We start from the raw sequence: 11,847 nt of genomic DNA, 5'->3' as shown, positions 1-11,847 counted from the left end.
TGAAAGGGGGCACGCTGGTCACTCTGCATTGAAAGGGGGCACGCTGGTCACTCTGCATTGAAAGGGGGCACGCTGGTCATTCAAACTTGTATTTAGATGCATTTTACTTTAATTACATCAGTATTTTCATAACAAACAATACATGTGCTTAGGGGGTAAGGGTTTCTTTAACTAATCTAGTGGAAGAGACTCGAGGGCTAAAATCCCGCGGGTTAGGGGGCGCAAATTACTTGCCTTGCCCCGGGTGCTGACAACCGATGCTACGCCACTGCATGAGACTGAAGGGAAATGCTCCATCTAGGACACAGCAAAAAAAATAAAAAATAAATAAATAATTGCTTTTTCCTGAACAAATTTAAAAAAACTTTTGTTTGGAATTCTACGCTGTATGATATTGTTACACTGAAAAAAGTGTGTGTGCATAATATGATCTGAATTTTTCTGCAGAAAACCTCCCAGGACTGTCTGGAAACAAATTTGTTCAAGTGCCGGCCGGTGATCCGGCCAAAATCACCTGCTCCTATCCCTGTAGGTTCAGAACTGCCGAAAAGTATTGGTGCCGATGGAGTAACAACAAGTGTGAACCCATGAGTGACGTGGAAGATACTCAAGATAGTCAGCTGGTCAACTGCCAGACAGAGGACCTGGTGCTCACCATCAGGTCCGTATCCCCGAAGGACAGCGGATTCTACTGGTGTGGTGTCAAAGAGGGCAGCCGATACGGCGAGAGCATCTCCTCTCACCTAATTGTTGTTGGTGAGTTCTGGCCCAACGAGAGGATTCATTACGAACTCTCAAAATACATTAAAGTCTCATTAACACAAAAGGGTGTCATTAATGGGGTGGCAAGCATGTTCATATCTATGCACATAGCCAGATTAAGAGATGCCTCTACCATATGTCCAACTGTCTTTTTATAGCTACAGCCATTTTTATTGTAAAGCATTGGAAAGAGCCATGGATTGCTATGTTGTAGTTCAGGGTCTCCAAACTTTTTAAACAAAGGGCCAGTTGACTATTCTTCAAAGTTTAGCGGGGCCGGACTGTGGCCAGTGGAGAAGAAAATGTCCTGGTGTCAGTGGAATTCAACAATGAACCATCATTGGTATAATTGGGAAAAATCGGGCCTCGTCATTGGTATTAGTGGGAGGAATAGTGCCCCATCATTGGTGCCAGTAGGAGGAATAGTGAACAATTATTGGTGTCAGTGGGAGGAATAGTGCCCCATCATTGGTGTCAGTGGGAGGAATAGTGCCCCATCATTGGTACCAGTAGGAGGAATAGTGAACCATCATTGTGGAATAGTGCCCCACCATTAGTGTCAGTTGGAGGAATAGTGCCTCCATCATTTGTATCAATGCGAGGAATAGTGCCCCATCATTAGTGTCAGTGGAAGGAATAGTGCCCCATCATTGGTGTAAGTGGGAGGAATAGTGCCCCATCATTGGTGTCAGTGGGAGGAATAGTGCTCCACCATTGGTGTCAGTGGGAGGAATAGTGCCCCATCATTGGTGTCAGTGGGAGGAATAGTGCCCCATCATTGGTGTCAGTGGGAGGAATAGTGCCCCATCATTGGTGTCAGTGGGAGAAATAGTGCCCCATCATTGGTGCCAGTAGGAGGAATAGTGCCCCATCATTTTGGAATAGTGCCCCACCATTAGTGTCAGTTGGAGGAATAGTGCCTCCATCATTCGTATCAATGGGAGGAATAGTGCCCCATCATTAGTGTCAGTGTAAAGAATAGTGTCCCATTGTTGGCGTCAGTGGGAGGAATAGTGCCCCATCATTGGTGTCAGTGGGAGAATAGTGATCCATTATTGGTATAAGTGGGTGGAATAGTGTCCTATCATTGGTAACAGCAGGAGGAAAATGCCCCATCATTGGTGTCAGTGAGAGGAATAGTGCCCCATCATTGGTGTCAGTGGGGGGAATAGTGCCTCATCATTGGTATCAGTGGGGGGAATAGTGCCTCATCATTGGTGTCAGTGGGAGGAATAGTGCCCCATCATTGGTGTCAGTGGGGGGAATAGTGCCTCATCTTTGGTAACAATGGGAAGAATAGTACCCCATCGTTGGTGTCAGTAGGAGGAATAGTGCCTCATTACTGGTGTTAGTGGGAGGAATTGTGCCCCACCATTGGTGTCAGTGGGAAGAATAGTGCCTCATCATTGGTGTCAGTGGAAAAAATAGTGCCCCATTGTCGGTGTCTTTGACAGAAACAATGCCCCACTGTTGCTAAAGGTGGGGGGAATAATACCTCAATTGCCAGATTAAAGCAAGCAAAGGGCCACATCAGGCCCCTGGGCCACAGTTTTCGAGATCACTTTGGTAGTTGACTGAATGCCTGTCTTTTCTTACCCCAGAACCCAGAAGCGATGTACGAAATATTGATGGACGGGCAAACTTTGCTGGAGAACCAAGAAACGCGCAAGCGCTTGTCACCCCTTCCAGGTTAGTCCTGAATGCATCTACAGAGACATCTGTTATGATTCAGAAAATTGCATTTTATTAGTAATATGGATGTGGCCTGGTGAAAGCCTAAATTTTGAGTATAGAGTCAGAGTATTTGTGTCAGTTGGTGTGCTGGGAGCCCAATTCAATGAGACCACAGATATGATTTCATGTCCACTGATCAACTGTTTGGGGCGAAACCTTCAGAAGCCACCATCACATGTTTTTTCTATGGTGCAATGCAGCCCATCCTCTGGGGGTTATGCTTCAATCACAAGTTAAAGCAACTGACAGAAAACTGATGGCCACCATTGGCCATCCATAGGCCAGAATATACCCAATGGTAAACATTAAAGTGTATATAAAGCCAAAACTTGTTTTCTTTTAAATAGAATGTGAAAGGGTTACCCTGTGGGGTTTCTACTGCTGAACAAATATGTTCACCACTCACAAGCCCATTACACGGAGTCACTCTGTTGGCTGACTGGGTGCCAGAAGCCAAGCAGGGCTCATTGAAATGCCTCAACCAGGAGAAGAAGACTGCGGTACTCCATTAAAATACAATGTAGGTGTAACTTTTTTGTTCCAGACCAGCAAGCACCAAATCCTCCCCTGGGACGATTTTCACCTAAAAGCTGGACTCAGCCACAGTGACCAATAAAGTTACACCTACGTTGAATGTGTCGCCATCTTTTTCTCCTTTGGGTTTTTGTTGCTGTCCCCATTGGAAAGATTCACCCTATCACGTACCTGGAGGTGAGCCTGAACGGTGAGGAAGGCCTCTCTTACGCCTCTAACTCAGGACCCCTGATAGTGCAGACAGGAGGTGCCGAGTATAGAATAGCACGAGTGCCTGATGTAGCTGGAAGCAGGCTGAAGTCCACAGACAGGGATAGCCGGGTAGGTCCAGAGCAGGTATGCAGGCAACAGGTGCTGGTGGCAGGAGCGTAGTGAGACAAGCTGGGTCAGAAGCCAAATGGTCATACAGGAGCCAGAAGGAGCAGACTGGAGCGGAGGTCAAGGGACAAGCCGAGGTAGGTGCAGGCGGAGAGCAGAGGATAGTCAGGACAAGCCGGGTCTGGTACTGGTAAACAGGATACAGGTAGCAGGTTCAGGTCAACAAGGCTGAAGACAAAGCAGCACTGGAGCTGAGCAAGGGCTGAGTTTAAATAGTCCATTTGGCACCAGCATCTGTCACGTTGCGTGTTCTCGTGCTTGCGTGCGCGCGTTCGCGCATGCGCATTCGCCAAGTCCCTGCGGGATTGAACAGAAACACAACTCTGAACAGAAAACCTCTTCTTACACACCCTTACTATTTTTCAGAACGAAATTGATGGGAAATTCCAAATGTTTGAGTTGCCATTGGAAAAAGGAGGAGAGGGGAATTCCTCCAATGGATAAACCGGTTTGGTGACAACTGTCTAAAAGGAGATGTCCCCTGGATTTTATAGAGATAGCCTCTTTCTTCCCGCTGTGACTCTACGATATGAAATAAAGGAAAATCTCCTTGACAGGACGCAGGCAGCAAAAAAAAAACAAAAAATCCTACTGTAACAATCCTACAGGCTCACCTGAGTCAGAGGACTGCTGCCCGGAGGTAGGAGTGGAGCCCAGTGGCAAGGACCGCAGGCAGGTAGTAGGTGCAGGAAGTCTGGCAGAGGCGTGGTCAGACCATCCGGGTTGGCTACGGTGGTAGCAGTGCTGGATACCGGATGGACACCAGGTATTACTCTGATGAGGACACGGGTTCACCTGAGGTGCGAAAACTAAGTGCTAGCTGGTTTTCACTAGAGCCCCTGATGGTGGGGATAGACTGCGCTGCAAGCTAACACCGGGTCGCGGTCCCCAGGATTACCCAGCCAGGCAGAGTGCAGGTTCGGTCCGGAATCGGAGGAGCAGACAAGGGATAACCAGAGAGAAGTCAGACGAGCCAAAGGTCGGGGCGGGCAGCAGTAAGCGTGGTCAGACAGTCCGGATCGGCAACGGAGGTAGCAGTTCAGTAGGTAGGGACAAAGCAGAAGAGTAGTCGGTAGTCAATTCCTGGTCAGCAGTGGATTTGTGGTAGTAGGCAAGAGCAGCAGGTGAGGAGACACTTGATCAAGGCTCAGGAGCTCAATAATCAGCAAGCTGGAGTGCAAGGGGCTGGACTTATATAGGGAAGTACCAGGTGTGGGGAATCAAGGGTGATGAGCAAGGCATGGCAAGACTAAGGTTGAATAATAGGCTTCAAGGTCGGTAGCCTAGTAAGCAGGGCTACCACCTGGGATGTGGCAGGACACGGGTTCAAATCCCGACACATACAAAGATCTTATCCATTCCTTACTTTATCCAAAAAGAAAAAAACAAAAACTTTGCATACATTTACAATACATACACTTAAAAGGTGAAGGAGTCTTTTTATTCCCAATTCTCGGCACTCTACAACCTCTAATTTCAGTGTTGGCCTGTAAGGCCACCCATCATCATGATGGCCGGGCCAATAGAAAGGCGCAGGAGCAAGGGTTGGCCTTCAACACTACAAGTCAAAGCTTGAAGACCAGAATCCAAGCCCCCCTCTAAAGTTCTTTAGGTGCTTATATGCTAACCTTTCGCTCATTTTCAAAGTTTGTTGTTCACAGAAAGGTTCACTTTAATATTTTGTGACTTTTTTATTGAATACATCTTTTCTTTGCCCATTTCTAGCGCTGGCAACAACAAGAGCGGCACCGTCACCGCCATCGTGGTCTCTGTGTGTGCCGCTGTATTGGTGGTCTGTGCTGTGTTCTTATTCCTCAAACTGAAACAGAGGAAGAATTCTGGTAAGTATGACCATTTGTACACATAATCAGTGATGACACTATAAAAAATTATTTATTGGAGGGGGGCAAATTAAATCGTGCAAAACTTAATAAATGATGCAGCACAAATGTGATTTTAATGTCCATATTCCTAGTTATTAAATGGCAGCTAAGTGTCAGAGAATTACAAAACATTGTATTTAACCACTTAAACGGAAGATTTTACCCACTTCCTGACCAGGGGGTATTTTGCGATTCGCCGCTGCGTGACTTTAACTGACAATTGCGCGGTCATGCGACGCTGTACCCAAACGAATTTGACGTCCTTTTTTTCCCACAAACAGAGCTTTCTTTTGGTGGTATTTGATCACCTGTGCGATTTTTTGATCATGCGCTATAAACAAAAAAAGAGCGTTAATTTTGCAAAAATAACAATATTTTTCACATTTTTTTACATGAAATCCCCCCCCCCCCAAAAAAAATGTAAAAATCAAAATTATTTTAACATTTTAGGCCAATTTGTTTTCTGCTACATATGTTTGGTAAAAAAAAAATCGCAATAAGCGTATTTTGATTGGTTTGCGCAAAAGTTATTGCGTTTACTAACTAACGGAAAGATTTTTGTCATTTTTATTGTTTTTTTTTTTTTTTAATGAGTAATGGCAGCGATCTGCGTTTTTTTTTGCGGGACTGCGACATTGCGGCGGACAGATTAGACCCTTGACTGACATTTTTGACACTTTTGGGGGTACCAGGGACATTACTACAGTAATCAGTGCTATACATATGCACTGTTACTGTAAAAATGACACTGGCAGGGAAGGGGTTAACTTTATTGGAGAAGGAGGGGTTAAGTGTGTCCCTAGGGGCGTGCTTCTAACTGTGAAGGGATATGGCTGTTTGTGTAACTACAGAGATATACGATCCTGCATAGCAGGATCGTATGATCTCTGCTGTTACACAGGGGAGAATGACAGGCGGCTTTGTTTACATTAGCCGCCTGCCTTTCTCCCTCTGTAACCGACGATCGCGAGTGACCGGCGGACATCGGGTCCGCCGGTCACACGCGCTGGGATCACAGTGAGCGAGCAGGGGCCGGAGCGAGCCTCCGGCGGCGCGCGCTCACCCCTCATTGGCTCGCAGGCGAGTGACGTACCCATACGTCACTTTGCCTGCAAGGGGCTGACCGCCGCAGTATATGTACTTGCGGCGGTCGGCAAGCGGTTAAAGGGTATCTTATGGGGGCTCTAGCCTTCCCTAAAACCACTGTAGCACCGTAGTGTGTGCTACTAGTGAGAGAGTATGAAAAAGCGTATTCTGGTCAGGAATAACCTGAGTCACTGAATTGGGTCAGGGTTACTAGAGCCCAGGGCTGAATGAATCAACCTGGCAGCTTTCTGGTGCCTCACCCTGGTGTCTGGAAGGATGGAGAATCTTCTAGAACTAGAGGGCAGGGATTAGGAGGAGCTGCCATGACTATTTATAGGGCATCAGCCAATCCAGAAGTGGGCTGTCAGGGGACTGAGACAACCCCATAAATAGACATGGGCCATTTCAGCAAGGGAGGCGGGTGGAAGATGGATTGCTGAGGGGAGGCTGTTGGTGGCCCTTGAGGATACCCCTGCCGGGGAGGGATGGTACCTCAGGCTGGAGGCTCGGTATGTTGCTGAGGGGAGGCTGTTGGTGGCCCTTGAGGATACCCCTGCTGGGGAGGGATGGTACCTCAGGCTGGAGGCTCAGTATGGCTGGCCTAAGAAGGATCCCACCACAGGAGGCAGTTGGAGGAGAACCTTCAGGAGAGGCAGCGGAACAGAGCAAGGACAGACAGTGAGTAGAGATCAGCATTGAGCAGGGACAACACAAGGGGAGAGAACGTCAGCTGTAACTGTGCTCTCTGAAGACAGCAGTGGGCTTTGTCTTCATCCTTGTCCTGGGGAATCTCTATGGAAGTGTTCCAGTCGGGCAGGATTGGGGCAGGAAGTCAGGAGGGAGGGAGGGAGGAATGTCCTGCTGTTTGCTCACTGTACTACTTTATCAAGGGACTGAGAGTTCCTGCCTGTAATGGGTCTTTGCTGGACTAACAATAAAACTGTTAGTTCCCCCAAGAGTGAACAATAGGTGCTGTACTGTGAGAAACCAAGTCTGTGCAGTAAGAAGGAAAAGTGGACTTTTCTAAATAGGGAGGAAGTGTCCCTTTGTTCATAGTTCTGGACGTTTTCAAGCTGGGCATCCCATAATTACCTACCCCATCCAAGTTATCAACCCCTAATAAAACATCAAAAACAAGCAATGTAGTTTTTGGCTGGGCTGTAGTTGGCTCAGACTGATTGAATAGTTTTTTACCTGGTTTTTCTTTCCCTAAGCTTATGATGTATCACAGGTGCCAGTAGATGTCACTGGTATCACTAGTCATAGTATGAGATTTCACAAACAAAACTTAGTTATGAATATTTATATTTCCTTCAGCCAATCCAGTAGGAGGTTTATATCACTGGTGCATGCTGGGGAGGATATAAATATTTAAGACAGGCCATGTGCTCACTCTCTTCCCCTGGGCTGAGGCCTGGGGAGGTGCTGCTGGATGGAGTTCTGCTTTTGGGCCTAATAACCTGTTTTGGGGCCTAATATGTGCTGAAGTGGTCCTGAAGCTGTCCTGCCTGGCCTGGATGAAGGTGTGCCAAGGAGGAGACCGAGGGGAGGCCCCTTGCTGCAAAGAGCCAGGAAGAAAGCTGGTCTCTCAGGATACACTGAAACCTGGGAACATATTTATAGTGTTGCTGGGTGGGCTTAAAGATTCTGACACTGTGAAGCTGGGCATTGATCTGGAGAGTCTGTAAGTGATCTGCTACAGTATCTGGGACCCCTAACTCTCACCTCCTTAACTGTTCTACAATAAAACGAGACTGGAGCCCAATACCCTTTCTCGGTCCCCCCATTTTAGCCATGGACTCAGCCTAGGGGTGAAATACTAGCCTATCTCTGGAGGCAGGGGCAGACTGGCAACTTTTGGCCCAGGGGGCAAGTACAAACCAGAGGCCCATTGTGCAGTGACTCAACCCCCTTCCCACTCTCCCTCTTCCCATCCTCCTCCCGACCCCCATTCCAGGCTGAAGCCCTGTTCCAGGTACTCTCTACTCACAGGCTGAATCCAGGTTCCCAACCTGGCCAGCAGGGGGCGGTTGGTGGGAGCTGGGACAGCTCGGTTGGGGCTGGCCAGGGGAGGAGAGTCTCCAGTGGGGCATGGAACCGGCCTCTGTTTAGACACAGTTTGCACAATCTAACACGCACTCAGTAGGTTAGTGGCGGGGACTTTTTACTTCTCTTTACCAGGAATCCTTTAGGGATGTCTGTGGCAGAAGCAGTGCAGCCTTTTTACAGGACTTCAGAGTGGCCCAGGGGGCAATTGCCCCCCTGCCCCCTGGCCCAGTCCTCCCCTGTCTGGAGGTGCTAATCTGCCTTTGGGGTATCAGAGGGGTGCTGCACCACCTAATGCATTTTCCTGTGATAGGGTGTCAGCCATTCTGTACTGCTGCTGAATTCAGAGCAGAGCTGTCAATCCCATGTACAATGGGATAAGGTGATGTTGCAGGGGGTGGAAGCAATGTCCCTACTGGTTCACAAGCCTAAAATAATGGTAAGTAACCTTTAAAATATTTTCTGGAGTCCATGCTGCTCTGTACCCCTCAGTGCTCCCAGAGTTCCCCCTGAAATTCCTAAGCTGTTCCCAGGACAAAGAATCAGAAAGTATCAAAGCCAGTGGATCACCATGATGACAGCCAGGAAACTGACATTCCCAGCAAGGGTATCCTTCGTATTTCCATTGTTATGTCTTCTCTTGTCCTTTCGCAGATTTGGTCTCCGTTGGAAGTTACCGGACCAATATAAGTATGTCTGACCTGGACCACAACAACGGCAAGGAGAACCCGGCAGTGACCGACCTGCAGGAGGCTGAGGAGACTGATATCAGCCGTTTCGAAGGTATGAATTTCGTTACTTAGTGGCCTTCAAAGCTGATCTACTTATACAGAACTAACTAATCTTTGCTTTCTCCTTTTTTCTTGTTTTTCTTTTCTCATTGGCGTTATTTCTACTTTAAGATTCACCGAAGACAAAGAAAAAGGTAAGTCACCCATCTAGATAGCTTACAGAAATCAAGACATGATGAGGGGAATCACAGCTGGATTAGGTAGACCTGTACCTATGGCAGACAGGGCTACTGATAAGGCAGTACAGCCAGCCCTACTGTACTGGGTCCGGGCCCCATAAATTCAAAAGGGGGGCCCAGGCACCTACTAAGCAGGAAGTACTCTTATTGCAGACACCAATCCTCTTTTGCCTCCCCCCTGCAGCACTTCCAGCTTCTCCTCCTCTTTCTCTCTCCAGTTGCACTGCAGGGGGATTAGTCCTAGCACATGTGCCCCTTCCATCTGTTGTCTGGGCCCCCGTGTGCCCCTTTTCCCCACATAGCTTCCGGCTTCTCTCCTCTCCTTTCTCTCCCGCTGGCAGCTGCTATGGGCACACATGGGGAAGTTTTAGGATGGAGAGTAGGGGAAAGGGCCGGTAAATATGTCATTTACTGGCTCCTTCTTTTCCTGAATGAACACAGTGAGCAATCGGTACCAATCACTCCTGTGTCCATTCACAGTAAACTGTGTTTACTATGCTTCAGTTTGTGAATGAGGAGGAAGTCTGAGAGTGCTTCCTATTCATTCATCTGTGCAGCTGAGCCTGTAAAGAAGGGGAATGATAAATCTATGTCCTCAGTCACCTTTGGCTGGGGGGTTCCTTAGTCACTTTCAGCACCAGGTAAGCTGTATGGGGCCCCGTGATTTGTAACAGCAGCCCTTATGGCACAGGTGTATCTACCGCAAGGAAAACAATGCGTTTGCCTGGGGCAGCATTTTTCAGGGGGGCTGCGCCTGTAGCGGGATGATGACTGCAGCTGCCGTCATCACCCCGATATCGTTTTTTAGAGCCGACGGTCAGCTCTCTTGTAATAGCATTTGGAGTGGCTAACTAGCTGCTCAATTGCTATTACAAGCAGCGGTAGGGAAGCCCCCCCCCCCTCCCCACTTTCCAGGGCTCTCCCGTCCCACTGGGAGACCGAGTGACCAGCCGGTGCGTCTGCCGGCTGGTCGGACAGCCAAGCAAAGCCAGGATCAGCTTTGATCGGCTCCTCTGAACCATAAAGCGAAAGGGATAACATCACATCACTTCCAGTTTACTCAGGAACTATCGGCGCCAGTTTTTAAAAATCAAAAGCATCAAAACTCAAAAGCATTGGCGTTTTGATACTTTGAAGTGCAGAGGAGGGATTTGGAGTCTTATAGACCCCAGATCTCTCCATAAAGAGGACCTGTCACTGCCTATTGCTGTTACAGGGGATGTTTACATTCCTTGTTACAGCAATAAAAGTGATATAAAAAAATAAATAAAAGCAACAGTGCAAAAATAAAAAATAATAATAATGAAAAAAAAATGTAAGCCCCCCCCCCCCGTCCAACACCCCCCCCCCCCGTCCTTCCATGCTCGCACGCAAAGGCGAACGCACAGGTCGGTCCTACATTAACCCAAACAGCGATTGTCCCAAACATGTGAGGTATCACCACGTCCACGAAGGTCAGATCATGGCCAGTAATTCTAGCACCAAACAGCCTCTGTAAATCTAAAGTGGTAACCTGTAAAGGCTTTTAAAGCGTTGCCTAAAATTTAGGTTCTGCATGGGCTTGCACAATTTTAAAGCGGCTGAGGTGGGACAAATTTAGATGGTGGGGGGGGGGGGAGGGGGGCACAAAACCAAAATACACCACTGACCTATGGGCTGCACAAGCAAAGGGGCTGCCTTTCCCTTTATAGAGTTTAGGCACCATCATCAGTGCAGGGCATGGAAACTATGGAGTAGGGTTCAAGACCCAATGAGACAGTATAACCATACAGGTTATTGTGAAACCGGGCTAAAGGAAAGAAAAAGCCCTCCAGCCAGTGTGTAGCACAGCAAAGCCTTCTTAAAACAGAAAGTATTCACATGTCTCATCCCATTACTTCTAGCAGGAAATACATATTTATCCCCACTGCAAGCCATTCTTGTCTCAGGCCATGTGCATTTTGCAGGACACCATAGCCGGGGTCGTGATCTGCCGCGTGGCTGCATATGAGCAACTCACATCCTGTCTAGACACTCAGAGTAGTAACAGGAGGAAGTTGCAAACCTGCTGATGTCAGAACTTAAAAATACTCCTGTGTTCTTATGTTCACAATAGTTACATTGTTACAGAAATAATGGATTTTAAGTTGTCGAGAAATGGTAACTCCCCCAAACAATTAAAAAAAAAAGAAAGATCCAAAGATGCATGCTGATGTCATTAGACAGGGTCACTACATGAGCTGCAATATACAGAATAATTTACAATTCTGAGGTCTATAAGTAAAGCAGTAAATTATGGTGCCAGGATTAAGTGCTGGTATCTATTGGCGTAGTCGTGGTTTACCTTTGGGAAGGTTCCAGGCTGGGAGCAGTGAAAATTAAGGACATGCAGTACATATTTCAGTTAAAAAAGTTTTCATTTCACAAAATGTCTGCAAAAATCTGGAGGTTTTTGCAAAATGTTGCCAGCTCAAA

General features: G+C 47.5%; 1 protein-coding gene across 1 annotated transcript; it reads left to right on the top strand.

The window, feature by feature from the left end:
* Positions 1-447: 447 nt before the first annotated feature.
* Positions 448-9,348, top strand: LOC309544172 (polymeric immunoglobulin receptor-like; the record flags this gene model as incomplete). The annotated part of the gene is made up of 5 exons (XM_082276538.1): positions 448-756; positions 2,364-2,451; positions 5,134-5,249; positions 9,078-9,206; positions 9,326-9,348. Coding segments are annotated over 5 exons (665 nt in total), but the record flags the coding sequence as incomplete, so codon positions are not given.
* Between the last annotated feature and the right edge of the window lie 2,499 nt (positions 9,349-11,847).

This window comes from Pelophylax lessonae (genome assembly GCF_965119305.1).
Source record: "Pelophylax lessonae genome assembly, contig: HAP1_SCAFFOLD_1450, whole genome shotgun sequence".
NCBI classification, from domain to species: Eukaryota; Metazoa; Chordata; class Amphibia; order Anura; family Ranidae; genus Pelophylax; species Pelophylax lessonae.
Note: the sequence above shows the minus strand (reverse complement) of the source record. Positions and strands in the feature narration are given on the sequence as shown.